Source organism: Giraffa tippelskirchi, chromosome 6 (assembly GCF_054371585.1).
Source record: "Giraffa tippelskirchi isolate mGirTip1 chromosome 6, T2T-mGirTip1v1.2.pri, whole genome shotgun sequence".
NCBI classification, from domain to species: domain Eukaryota; kingdom Metazoa; phylum Chordata; class Mammalia; order Artiodactyla; family Giraffidae; genus Giraffa; species Giraffa tippelskirchi.
The window spans coordinates 152,395,338-152,409,890 of record NC_137280.1 but is presented as its reverse complement, the minus strand read 5'-3'; the positions used below and the strand labels follow the sequence as shown (position 1 = coordinate 152,409,890).

At 43.7% G+C, this 14,553-nt stretch overlaps 1 protein-coding gene across 10 annotated transcripts in view; it reads right to left on the bottom strand.

The window, feature by feature from the left end:
* The window catches only part of RASGRF2 (Ras protein specific guanine nucleotide releasing factor 2), a 240,322-nt gene that overhangs the window by 9,880 nt on the left and 215,889 nt on the right, over positions 1-14,553 (bottom strand). For all 10 annotated transcript variants that reach the window (XM_081503811.1, XM_081503812.1, XM_081503815.1 and 7 more), the window contains 4 exons: positions 8,738-8,798; positions 8,326-8,429; positions 5,589-5,673; positions 1,635-1,832 (listed from right to left, as the gene is read on the bottom strand). In XM_081503811.1, coding sequence (XP_081359937.1) covers positions 1,635-1,832; positions 5,589-5,673; positions 8,326-8,429; positions 8,738-8,798 — 448 coding nt within the window. The remainder of the gene's footprint in view (positions 1-1,634; positions 1,833-5,588; positions 5,674-8,325; positions 8,430-8,737; positions 8,799-14,553) is intronic.

Genomic DNA, 14,553 nt, shown 5'->3' with positions numbered 1-14,553 from the left:
AGGTGGAACAGATGAAGTCTGAACAAGGCTGGTGGATGGTACCAATGCTTGGTTTTGTGGTTGTGATACTGTCTATAGTTACACAAGATGTAACCATTGGGGGACACTGGGTGGAGGGCGGAGGGGATTTCTATATTTCTTACAATTGCGTATGAACCTACAAAGATTTCAACATTAAAAGTTTTTTTTTTTAAACAGTTTTTATAAAAGCTATGGATATTATTTGCAAGGTCCAGGCTCTTTTCATAGAAGAAGAGTCTGCTAGTCCTAGGGGCCAAATCTGGGATTCTCAAGGCACTCCATTTTTACTAAGGAATAGTGGGGAAGGGAATAAAAGATATGGCTTAGGCTTGGTTTCTTGCTACACGGGGAGGAATTTAAAAGGCTTGGAAAAAGAAAAGAAGATAGAATAGAGTAAGAAGTGGTGTCTCTGCGAGGGGCTTGAACCCTCAGAAGGAGCAACAGAAACCAGAGAGTTTTGAGGAAATGTCAGCCAAATATATACTCTTCTTCCTGCCTGAAACCCTGGAGGTGGGCATCCTGAAGATGCCCCTCACCAACTCGAGGTGGTCACAACAAGGTGGGCATAGTGATCTGTGGAAAAGGGATATGCAGAGAGGCCCTGGAAAGACACTCCTAGCCTCTGGTACCCAGAGAACATAGAGGAGCCTAGAAAACTCCCCCAACACCCTTTGAGAGGGTCAAACGAGTTATTTGTTAACAGTAAAGAAGAGTTAGCCTGCCCACCAGGGATCAGCAAGGGGAAGGATAGCCTGTAGTAGAGGTGATACACACCCCATCTCAGAGAATCAGCAGAGCCAGTGAGAGCTGAGGTGAGATCAGCCAAGCTCCCTGCGTACAATTACCACGCCATGCTCCTGATGGGGTAGGCTTGCCACCTGAGCACCAGGCACAGGCAATTCACAGTGGTTTGTACCCAACGACTAATCAGTCAGAGACTACGATAGGAAGCCAGTGGGGGCACACAGCCTCCCATGAGCCCAGAGAAGCCCTTCCCAACACCCAACATCCACTGACACCATGGCGAAGACCAGCAGGAAAATGGTGACGTCACTTGAATCTTCAAATTATCTGAGTGAAAGCAAACAGTGTGAACAAGCTGAGTCCAATTAAAAGAAAATTCAGAAAGTTATATCCCTTCACATCCACATCATTATGCAACAACTTGACTACAAGAATGACAAATGAAAAGGTGAACCCAGAGGCCCTCGGTCCCTGGTCTTTGGCCCTAAGGTACTTGTACCTTTACTTTGAGGGACAAAGAATGGATCCAGAGACATCACTGTGCTCACCCAGAGTCAACGGGCCCTCCCTAAATAATTTAGTGAACAGCTCCTAACTGTCAACCACAGTGTCTGAAGATGTCCCCAAATATGTTATAATGAATATTTTGGTTTGTATTTTTTTCCCCCTAAATTAACCATTTAGAAACGCGCATGAGAGGAATCAATTAAGTGTTAAGAACATAGTAATCACCCATGTTGGCACCTTTCTTTGCCAACGGAGCTGCTCATTTCAGCTAATTATTTCCTAATCAGTAATATTTATCTCGGCTCTGGTCTCCCAGACTCTCCTCCTCCTGGCAGTGGGAGGTGTCGCCCGCTGGTGCTCACCTGCTTGGACACCTTGGCCCAGGTTTTCTTCAGCCGGTAGATGGCACTTCTGTTTAAGGCTGAGGTGATTTCCAGCACGCCGTTGTAGTTGTGCAGGCACCGGCAGATGTCTGCCACCGCCACCCACTTCTCGATTGTGTTGGCTCGGGAGGTGACATCTGCGTAATTCATGATCTGGGAGGCCACCAGGTTACTCATCTGAGACAATGGAAAAGCCAAGAGAGTCCAGCTAAGAGCCAAAGCCATTCATGTAGGCACAATACCTGAATCACCTACAGAAATGTCGGGAAAGCGAGTGTCAAGGGATGCGAGATCATGGTCCATCTTTTTTTTTTGAGTGGCTTAACTGAGTTTTATTTTTTCAATGAAATGTATTAATTTGTAAGTGTTTATTAATGTATATTTTCCTCAGGAGGAGGTGCAACAGAATTTGCCCTGAGTGAACTGACAAGTACATATTTGCAATTTCTCCTTTGGGACATGGTCTGTTGTAGATATCAACCAGATTCTGAAGAGACTAAAGTCTGTAATAATAACATTATTATTATTAACATTATTAACAATAATCATTCTCATTCTGAGAGTGAAGAGAGTTGTTTGGGATCAGCTTGTTGGGGGAAGAGGTAATTTTGTTATCAATAACAAAATCTTTTGATGAAGAAGTCATTTCCAATAATTATTGAAACAAAAGTATAGGATGAGCTATTCCCCCGAGGAATGGCAGCCTTTGCAGATCAGAGGTTTCACTTCTTGCGGCCTCTCCCCATGTTCCTTGGATTTCCAACAACATGAAGATAGTCACTCTAGGAAGCCTCAGCCATCACAGAGAAAGAAAACATATTTCCCTCCAATCAAATCAAACTCTAACCTACCAACTCTTAAACCAGAAATGCTTGGTTCAGGGGAAGAGAACATTTTCGCCTTCTTGCTGAATTTTGTTTTTCCACCAGCAGTGAGAGGGACCTACAGTTTCAAAGCTAAGTGCTGTAATTCTATTAGTTAAAAGCCAAGAGAAAAAAGAGGCAGCTTAAGAAGCTCAAGACTTAGAAAATGGAAAGGAAAAGGATAGAATAGGATTGATAACTAACAAGGGGAATATAAGATCCATAATCTCCTGTCCATACACTAAATCTGATGAGTATACCCATTCTTTGATAATCCCATAGTTATTTTAGGTCATGGGCTTCCCAAGTGGCTCAGTGATTGAAAAAAAAAAAAGAAAAAAAATCCACCTGCCCAAGCAGGAGATGCATGTTCAATCCTGGGTTGGGAGGATCCCCTGAAGAAGGGAATGGCAACCCACTCCAGTATTCTTGCCTGGGAAATCCTATGGACAGAGGAGCCTGGTGGGCTCCAGTCCTTGGGGTCGCAGAGAGTCAGAGACATGACTGGCCACAAGCATGAGCACCTTAGGTCACAGGGCCTCCCCATGTGCATATTCATTAGAGAAATTATTTTGTAATAAGCACCTCGGAGAAGGCAATGGCACCCCACTCCAGTACTCTTGCCTGGAAAATCCCATGGATGGAGGAGCCTGGTAGGCTGCAGTCCATGGGGTTGCGAAGAGTCAGACACGACTGAGCGACTTCACTTTCACTTTTCCCTTTCATGCATTGGAGAAGGAAATGGCAACCCACTCCAGTGTTCTTGCCTGGAGAATCCCAGAGACGGCGGAGCCTGCTGGGCTGCCATCTATGGGGTCGCACAGAGTCGGACACGACTGAGGTGACTTAGCAGTAGCAGTAAGGACTAGTTGTGGGAACAGGAAAAACAAATAAATCAGTCTCCCTGACCTTAGGGTGCTGAGCCTGGTTAGGCCTGGTTAGGTGGGAAGGTGAGGGGAAGTCAGACAGAATCAAGTAAATATCACACAGTGAGATGCAAACCCAAGGGTGGGGGTGGGGGGAGCTTCAGAACTGGAGACAGCGTGGGGCAGATGCTGGCTTCTGGAAACAGGTCACACCCGCCCTGAACCCTGAAGGAGCAGTAGGAGGAGCCGCTGTCTCCCATCCAACCGGCTGCAAAGGGACAGGGAGGGAAGGTGTGGTGGCTTGGGGGACCTGGCAGGACAGCTGTGTGAGGAGCTCGGGGGATGGGGAGAGACAAGGACGACAGGTGGGCGGGCTCTTGCAGGCCAGGCTGAGCGGCTGCGGAAGAATCAAGAAAGCGAGAGGAAAAACCACGGACAAAATGTCATCACAGACAGGGGTATAATTCAATGGGCCTTAGAAAGAAGTTATTTCTGTGACACTGTGTGAAGAAAGGGTTGGGTGGCAGCGAGATGGCGTGGGGGTGGGGGTTGGTGAATTAGGAGCTCGTGGAGAAGAGAATGAAAAGCCAAATCAAGGTTATGGCTGTGGGAAAGGAGGGGAAAGAAGGATCTGAGACATTGGTAGATATAGGGCTCACTGGTATCCTGAGGGGTGAGCAGGGTGGGGAAGACTCCGATGCTGGGTGAGTGAGTGGCTGGCAGGGCCATTACCCATGACCAAGAACAGAGAATAGGATGAAGCAGCAGCCTTGGCAGGTCTGAGAAGGGCTGATGATGAGTTCCACCTGCAATATGGACACAGCGGCCAATCAAGTGGTATCAAGTAGAGACTTGTGGGTCTGGAGCCTGGGACCCACAATCTGGGACCCACAATCTGAACTTCTGATTTGAGAGGCATTACATCCCAGGTGTAGGTACAACATGGGCCAAAAAAAAAAAAGGTTTGTGGTCCACAGCAGGGCCTCCATTTCTCAGAGAGTGATCCAAAAGGGTCATGTGTCCTATCCTTTAGGAAGCAGCTGCATCGATGCTTATTACGTGATAACATCTAATACGCATGTACCCTTAGAAAGACAGAAAAACTGTACTGAGAATTTGCACTGTTTTGTATTTTGACTCTGAATCATTTACTAATTTACCTACAGGGTCCCTGGTAGTCTTTTTTATTACCATTATTCCTTTTACTATAGTAAAATTGAAACGGTAGCCTTCCCTTTGCCTGCATAGGCCTGAAGATACTCCAACATCTGTGGTTCTTCCGTAGGACTAAGACCATTAGAATAGCACCACGGGTAGTTGGAGGGTACAAAAGCAACTCCATCTTACTGCTGCAGAAGAGTAGAGAAGGAGACGCACTGACAGCTGGTCACCACTGCACACGGCCTCAGAAGCGCTGTAATGATGCTCAAAGAGGTCCCCTCCCACCCTGGAATGTACTGGGACTGAATGTTCAGTAATGATGAAGAAGAGCTGTACCAACACAGCCTTACTGTCACCGGCACCACCAGGGGCCTGTGACAAGTGCAGTCAGAACTAGTCAATCTACAACCATGAAGTAATGGTGATAAAAATAACAGCAACAACCTATGCTTGAGAGTCCCTTGGGGTGCAAAGAGATGAAACCGGTCAATCCTAAAGGAAATCAACCCTAAATATTCATGGGAAGGACTGATGCTGAAGCTGAAGCTCCAGTACTTTGGCCACTTGATGTAAAGAGCTAATTCATCGGAAAGGACTCTGATGCTGGGAAAGATTGAGGGCAGGAAGAGAAGCGGGTAGGAGAGGAGGTGACGGATGGACGGCATCACTGACTCAACGGACCTGAATTTGAGCAAATTCTGGGAGATAGTGGAGGACAGAGGAGCCTGGAGCGGTACAGTTCATGAGGTCACAAAGAGTTGGACACAACTCAGCAATTGAACAACAACACCTATGCATGAGTGAGCATCCATCGGATGTGTATACCATCAAAGTGAACCTCTTAGGACTGATAGGTAAATGGAAGTTATCACATCACCGTGAACTCATAGAAGAGATTTAAGCTTATTTTTTTTAACATTCCATCAGTTTTGTTGTAGAAGTGAGTGGCACACTTCCTTTAATTTAGAGAAGGAGTCTGAAGACCCTGATACTCATCTTCCTATACCACTCCCGCCCAAGGTTTTATTGTTATGGTTACTCACATCATTGAAGTGTTGGCTGGTTTTCATAATGTAAGGTGTTCTTTCATTTTTATCCAGCTTCATCCACCCCTGCCCAAGAAATTCTCTGAAAGTTCAAAGCAAAACACAAAATCAATTAAGTTTTTTAAGGGTATCTATGGTCCTGAATAACTACTATGAATATTATATAAATTAAACTTGATACTGAATACTCAACTGCTGCTGCTTCATCTCGAATGAATTTTAGCCCACCTACTGTTTCACCACTGAATATCAAAAAGAAAGAGATTTTCAGTTTTCAGCTTTCTCTTACAAATGTTTGGAGTGAGTGAGTGAGTGATCATCACTCAGTCGTGTCCAACTCTTTGTGACTTCATGGACTGTAGCCCGTCAGGCTCCTCTGTCCATGGGATTCTCCAGGCAAGAATACTGGAGTGGGTTGCCATTTCCTTCTCCAGGGAATAAGTGTTTGGAACTGGGTCCCTATTAGGATCATAATAAAGGCTTCTCTGAAATTGGAAAACAATGACAAGAGGAATGAAGAGGCTCAGTACTAACTCAGAAACCAAGAGCATTTCCCCTGGATCAGCTTAAAAAATCTTAAGGCTTAGCAGAAGGCTTAAAAAATTCATCGCTACCAAAAATGTTAATCAGCAACAGCATGTTTTCCTCTGCTTTGTTCTGACATTCTCCAGGAGAATGTCAATTCCACAGGCAGGGACTTTCCTTTGCTCTCCCCAGAGCCCAGAACAGTACATGTGGTTAAGGGCTGAAAGAACAAACACTAGTGTTAGCACTTTGCAGCCTGGTCATTTGAGGAAGGCAGTTATGGCAGAGGGAGCTCAGCCTGGTGGAAAGTCTGTCTTCTAAATAACATTCCTGCTCCTTCATTTCATTTATGAGCAGGTCACCAGATCACAGCAAGCAAGGGACAATCAAGCTGGAGCATACAGGAATTATTTTGTTGAGGCACTACCAAAAATAACTTAAAATGAAATTACTCTGACACATTCTCAATCCAGAAATGTTGACCGAGTCCCTGGGCAAGGACCTTTGTCCCTTGATGTGGATGGTACTGTTCCCTTCCTGCAAGGTTGTTGTATACAAAGATGTGCTAACTCCATGGAGGAAAATAACTGGTACATGTTCATAGTGGCCCAGAGGGGGCAAGGAGGAGAGGTGAGAAGCGTCCCAAGAAGAGACCACAACACGGTCAACCACAAAGGTCCAGGCTTTGCTCTTTCTCCTCCTCCGTCAGGAGGAAGGCGAAGAGGCTCCTAACTCAAGTCATCAAATAGTTAACGGTTTCATTTGTTCGGCCATGGGGCTACATTCCTTTTTTTAAAGGGCAGATGCTATTTATTTAATTTTTTTTTTAATTGTGGTATAGTTGCTTCACAATGTTGTGTTAGTTTCTGCTGTACAACGTAAGTGAATCAGCTATACGTATACATACAAGCCCTCCCTCTGGGGCCTCCCTCTCCACCCATCCCACCACTCTAGGTCATCACAGAGCACTGAACTGAGCTCCCTGTGCTATATAGCAGGTTCCCCCAGCTCTCTGTTATACACATGGCAGAAGATACGTCAATCCCAGTCTCCCAATTCATCCCCCTCTCCTCTGGGTCCACGTCTGTTCTCTGCACCTGCGTCTCTACCCCTACCCTTCAAATAAGTTCGTCTGCATCATTTTTTCTAGATTCCACATATATGCATTAATATATGATATTTGTCTTTCTCTTCCTGACTTACTTCACTCTGTCATGGATACGTCTACAAGTGCTGAAAGAGGAGGAGAGAAATAAGGCAATCACATAACAGAAAAGTCTGCAGGAGCATCTCCAGCCCTGCTCTTTATGCCCCTCTGACCTAGCTGTAGCTCTGACCCCCCGTCCTGCTACTCCAGAGCCTCCATCATCACAGGTGCCTTCTTCTCTACATACGACATGGACCACACTTAGACCTCTTGCCCAGCCCCCCCCTTGCCTTCCATTTAGGTATGATTTCACAGAGGACTTGGGCCAAGAGTTGTTATTTGTCCAAAAAGAGGCTTTGTGTGTGGACCTGCTGATTAGGACTGCTGGAGACATGGGGCTGAAAGAGCCACCATCCTCTATACATGAGGCAATGATGCTTGTTATGTGACAGCACCCACTCGGCACATACCCACTCCACACGTGCTCTGTTCCAAGCACTGTCTTAGGAATCTACCTTGCTGTGGAGTCTCCATGCTCAGCAGTACTTGAAGATTTATGGACGTGGCTGAAGAACTGCAGCAAAATTTACAGCATTGACCCGACATCCATTTTTCTCAAAGTATAGTCCTGGACCACACAGAATTACCTGGGCTTCTCATTGAAAATCAAGTTTCTTGGGCCTCAAACCTGAGAGAATCAGAATCTCTGAGGGAGGCACCTAGGAATGTATGTTTTTTAACAAGTCTCCCAAATGATTTTAGGCACCATGAAGTCTGAGAACCACTGTTACAGCTGCATGAAGGTTTCTATAATATTAGGATGTGAGTGGTCAGAGAAACTCACAATCTATGTTTAACTGCAGTACATACAGCAACGTAAGAGTGACCATCTTGAGAGTCTCCAATATTTCTGTGTCGATATTTTCAACATAAACTGGAACCCAAAGACGTTCAAGTGGGCCCAAACCATCGTAAGATGAAAAGCCACAGCTCTGTGCACACACATGGGGATGCGGGGGGTGGGGGGTGGGGGGCGCACTGCTGCTGTGCGTGTACACTCACTCGTAGGGAATGCTTCTGAAAACGATGTGGTCCAGGAGGGTTATCTGCTCAGCCAGCTCCATGGCCGACAAGGTCTCGAAGCACTCGGCCTTCGGACAGTCCGTCTGCAAGAGATGAGGGCAGGGAATGACACATACTGGAAGCCCAGTGCCCAGCAGCTCACTGCAGTTGCTGGAGTACAAAGTCCACCCTGGATTCCAGCTCCGAAGAAAATGGTGGCGAGCTCAGAGATATCAGGCAGCATTAACATCATGGACCATGATGTTAAATGCCTAGCCAAATCTGGTCCCTTTCACAGTTTCACGGACAGAACATACAGTCCAGTTACCAGCTGTGGGCACTGTGCTGGCCTTTGAGAGGTTAAGTCTTACACATAATTAATTGTGCAGGATAAGACTACGGCTCAACTTACCAGCTGAATTATATCCTCTAGTTTTAGGTGGATGTCATCTTGATCATCTTGTGAAAGGGCCCTAAAAAAAGTCAAAATATCCTCCATGAAAAGAACATAGACAGGCCAGGAATGAAATGACAAAAATGCAGTTCAGTTTTCCCCAGGGTGGAAAGTTAGTGGGTTTGGGTCTACGAGACTGTGGGGACTTGAGTTGAAGACATGGGGTCCAGAAAACAGGAAAACACACATGTCAAAGGCAGAAGAAGATCATCAAGAGAGCTGACTTATAATAAGGAGCCAACCTGTTATACACAAAAGTGTTGTGTTAGTCACCCAGTTGTGTCCGACTCTGGGACCCCACAGATGGTGCCAGGCTCCCCTGTCCATGAAATTCTCCAGGCTAGAATACTGGAGTGGGTAGCCATTCCCTTCTCCAGAGGATTTTCCCAATCCAGGGATTGAATCCGGGTCTCCTGTACTACAGGCAGATTCTTTACCATCCGAGCCATGAGGGAAGCCCAAAGTTGTAAGTAAAACACCCACCGTGAGAGCAAAGCAGAGGGCAAGCTGGTGCTTTGCCTTACTGAGAGGATTTGTGCCAGGAGTCCGGGTGCCCTGCACTGCTGTCGGTCAGGGTTGCTAACAGGCTGAGTGCTCCATCCACACTCTTCCAGCCCCTGCCCTGGCTGCCCCCCACTGGTGCTGAGGCAGACGATAAGGAGCTGCCTCCTCCCCAGGCACAGGCAGACCAGAAGCTCAGGAGAGTTTCCAAGTATCAAGAGTTTGAACAATGCTAGGCAGAGACCAGCACGTAAACTCTTCCCTGCTGCTTCCCAGTTGGGCTTTCCCAAGACACATTTGGTCTCGTATCCCCACACTCGGTGTTATTCAGCTGTCAGCCAATATATTTTTGATCAGTGACAAATGAATTAAAAGAATTTCTAAGTTAAGGCAGGTGCTGGTTTCAGAGTGAGAGTGACACTTCATGTTAGGAGTTCAGAGGACAAGAGTTCAGAGTCCAGGATTATATAATCCCGATTATATATCAGAGATCCTGATTATATAACTTGTGTCTGGGCCAAACATTTTAGGTGTCCTAAAATGAAGGCACAATCATGTGTTAAAAGTATTTAAAAAATTTAAACACTGCCCAACTGTGTAGCCTGTCTGTTGGAGGATGCTAGTTTTAAAAAGCAACAATGATATGATATTATGTTGTGTTCTGAATGGATTAAAACAAAACTATCACCATCAAAAATATAGAATCAACTGAGGTGGATAACTGTATGCCCATTACGTGCTAGGAACGCGCTAACCATCTGACACACACTCTCTCCTGTATCATAAAAAAAACGCTTTAAATAAAGCTTTATTATATCCATTTTATAGATGAGGAAACAAAAGCTTAATGAAATGGACTAACTGGCTCAGGGTCTGGTCCAGTTTGCTTCCCTGTTGCTCTTGCTTGTCATGAACAGGCTTGTGAAAGGCACTGCTTCCAGAGTCCAGCATAGAACACACACCAAAAAAGGTCAATTCCCTTTCCTCTGTCTTCCTTCTCTCTAACAAAAGCTCTAGGCCATTTACCAGGGAGCAGAATCCTTCTAGCTCATAGGAGTGGCAATCCTCTTGTTTACAATTAGCCATATCATTTGTGAGAAGAAAAAGTCACCATATGCTAAGGGGCAGATTAAGGTGAGGAAAAAATAAGTAAACACAATTCCTTCTCCAAAGACTGTTACATCACAGTTCAGGGTTCGACAAAGGGGGAAAGTGGCTGTTTCCCAAAGAGCATGTCATTCTTTCTACTGTAGCCTAGGTTCCTGGAGAGAGATCAGTGGCCATATAACTATGCGTCGCTGTGGAAAAGATCTTTTTTATGAGGTTGGGCAATATTCTTTACTTGGAAAGAAATGGTCCAGAAGTTATTTCAATTCTTTCAAATGTTCCTTTCCTCAGTGATCTTATCCTAATGTTCCAAGCTATGTCTGGTCCCATTAAGTTACCTAATATTTCTCTCTTCAAAAGAATCTCTGCTCTACAGATCAAAATAAATGCTATCTCTTTTGAAAGAGCCCCTTAGAACAAAAGCTGTTAACCCTAGAGTATCACTAAATGATCTCTAAGGGTCCATAAACCTTTTTGAAATGACACTCAAATGTGTGCATATATTCATGCATTTCTTTTTGCGGGGAAGAGATGGCTTGCATTATATTCTTTTGGGGAATCTGTGATCCCAACAGGGTTAAAGATAACCATAGAAATGTATACTCTGCCATAAAATGGCATGTGACGTTGCTGTTCTACAAAAGATTTTCGTGTTATTATTAAGGAACCAGCCCCAGAATTTGATGCCCACCCATGAATTCATCAGTGATGGCAAGTTTTGAATTCTTAAGGTAAATGTGAACTGAGGAAATAACTCAAAACAATATAGAGATGTGTTTAATAAGTGAGGATGATCCAGCTGTCAAAAAACACTTTGCATCAAAACTAGAAGTGACTATAAAGTAAAAAACTTAATGGATGATTATCTTTGAAGACATTCTCAAGCCAGGAGGTGAACAGACTCTGTCTAGTAAGAGAGGTAGCCCCTGACAACCATTTGGAATAGGGCCAGAGGTCATTTTGGTGTAAAAGTTCTAATGGGTCTGAAAAAAATAAGCTATACATAAACACCCACACATAAAATATTCTTGCTCTGTAACATGTAAACCTCCACATGTGAGTACCTTAGCTTGATGTAAAAGTTGCACAGAAACTCAATCTCCTGAATTTCCTTTGATTCTGGTAAACTGATTCAATGAAACAAAGGAAAACATTTATCCTGGCCTGTTTATTTGAATATCTGGTTTACTATATGAAACAATTTGAATAAAGTAGTTCTTCTTCAAAAAAGTCTGATGCTGCTAGAGTCTGTGTGAGGTTTGTGGGTCCCGTTGTCATGACTGAACCCATTCCAGCTGACCATCCAAGAAGTCAACATTGTTTCTTTTCATTCAGTGGCATGTCAGTTGTCTACAAAAAACTATACTACACACATTCAGAAGCCAGCTAGTCAGACAACATTGGAGGGGGGTGGTATCTTAGGAATATGAAAGTCTTCAGTAGAGGTTTTTATTCACAAACAGGGCCATACACTACTGATGCCAATCAAGCCTCTTCATCATAAAGTAATCCTCGTGACACTGTGTGAAGTGGGGATGGTTCGTCACAGAAAACTTTCACTGTTCTGTATTAATGTATTATGCATTTAAATACGTGTGTCATGACTCACTGTTATATGACTTGAATACATCTAAATCTTTAATATCAGGACTATTTTTTTTTTTTACCTCTCTCAATCCTAACTTATGTTCACTGGGAGGTATGTTCAGAAAAGTTCCTGTCAGATGTGAAGGCCTCCCTAACTCTGTCCAGTTCCAATAGAGGATGGATTTGCTTATAGTCTTCTGACTAGTTAGGAGTTTGACGAGTACTCCAGGATCCTGAATTTCTATCTATAACAGTATGATTATTTTAACATTGTGCACCTGTAATATAATACCAGAAAAAAAAAAAAAAAAACTTAAGAGGAAGTGGGATTATGCAAGTTCTACAGCTAGAAAATTGCCCCTTCAAATGTAGAAATGATGTAGTCTTAAAAACAGAGTCAAGAGCAACCAGCCTCTGCACCCGAACTGTTCCATACCCTCTGGGCTGCTTGCCTGCTGCTGTGACTGGATGCCTGGGTCCATGACATGGGCTGCCTCAGACTGCTCCTCCCCACCTTCTGAATGGTTTAATCTCATGTTGCTACCAGGACCTGCCAGACCACCTCTTCCTTCCCATGCTTTCTCAGGCATGCCTTACCTTCCTGCCAGGCTTCCTTGAGCCCATTGCTACCCATGCTCTAACACATTTTTTAAAGGCAGCTGTCCATAAATGCATGGAAATGTTTACTACTAAATTCTCTGGGTTTCAGCTGAAAGTAATTCCCTGTTTATTTTCAAATTAAGAAATGAACAGGAAAATCTTCACAATTTGCAGAGTTGTAAAATAATCCTTTTGCTTTCTGTTTCTTTCTCCTATGCCCCACAATTTTTTTTTCATAAAGAGAGTTCACGAATGATAACATTCCTTCAGTTGATGGTTCTATCTAGGTCTTACTTCCTACTTTGCTTTCTAATCATTCTGGTATTATTTTCAAAAACATAAATTTCACACACATAAGTAGTTGATATGGAAAATTATCAAAAACTCTAAAAACTAATCTATGATTTATTCCTCCTATAATCACAATCTCATGTGCTGTGGCAGAGACCCTCAAACATGGTGCCAATGGAATGAATTACTTGGCAGGAGAAATTCAATCAAATGCCAGTTGTTTTCTTGTAGCAGGGTTTACTGCACAAATCTATTCACTAGCTTGTTGAGAAGATATGTTAGTGCCCCAGAGATCAGTTGACCCAAACTAGCACTCAGGATCTGGCTGTTGGCTCAGCTGATGGACTGGTGACCAACCAGTATCTGTATCTGTTGCCTTCAGCTGATATGTCCCTATGTTTAGGGCTACACAAAGGCTTTTTGTTTTGTTTTGGCTTCATGGGAAGAAAGATGGTCAGAAGTGGGAGAATGCACAGGGGAGTGTAACATCTATTCTTTGCTAGGCTACATGAGTGACTTTTGAATTCTTACAGTGAAAGATATGGAACTAGGAAAGATGCGGGAAGAGCTGTTTTCACGAGAGACAGAGACTCTGGGTTGAGGGAGGCTGCTCCGGGGCCCAGGGGGCACAGGGACACGGCAGGCAGCATCTTTCTCAGCTTTTCAATAGGGAAATGGTGGCTTCACAAGACTGCAGGCAGCATCTCCACAGAAACTGTGGCGGTGCTGAAAGGAGTCTCCCTCAAATGGCCTGGGAGCCATGAGCTTGAATAAAGGTGCTGAGGCAGAAAAATCACTGGGTTCGTTCCTGAGCACATTTTTCTTGGGACTTTCAGAATACTCGGAAAGACTCTACAAGAAACTAGAATTCTGCATGGGCAGCTAGGGGGCACCCCATCAGTGGAATTGCTTTTTTGTTTTGTTTTGTTTTTTACTTGTTTTTTCTTTTACAAAACAGCAATAAGTGGGTTATGACTATGGCGGTTGCTTTGAGATATAAGCAAGAACTTTGAGATATAATTCACATACCAAACAATCCACCCATTTAAAGTATATATTTAATGATTTTTTAATTGCATTCACTTGTTGATTTATTTGCTATCATAAACTATTAAGCTAGTTTTTTAATTGAAGTATAGTTGATCTGTAATATCGTGTTAGTTTCAGGTATACTACAGTATAGGGATATAATATTTTTGCAGATGTCTTTTATGAAGCCCAAGGCAAGTTGAGTTTGACTAAAGATCTAGCCTGGTTTTATTTGGGCTGTAGTGCCCTGATAGCAGAAACTATTTTTCCCAAGAGCTATTGTCAGTGCTTTCTAATAATAACAATGCCTGTAGCAGTAACATGAGTGCTAAGTATGTTTCAGGTATAACCTCTTTATACATATTACATCATGTGATTTTCACAACAACCCCATGAGGTAGGTATTTAGAGCCCCACTTTATAAATGAGAAAAATTAGGTTAAGATTGACTAAGAAACTTGACAGTTATTAGTGGTTGAGCCAAGATTTAAACCTGTGCAAAAGCTAGAATCAGACAGCTAGATGTTACAATCCTAGGCTGCACCATCTACTGAAATTTCCATTCATTATCAGTTTTACACCTCTAATTCTTAGGTCACTTATTCAGAAAAAAAAAAAAAAATGTACATCTTAAGCCTGATGACTAATAAAGACCTAGG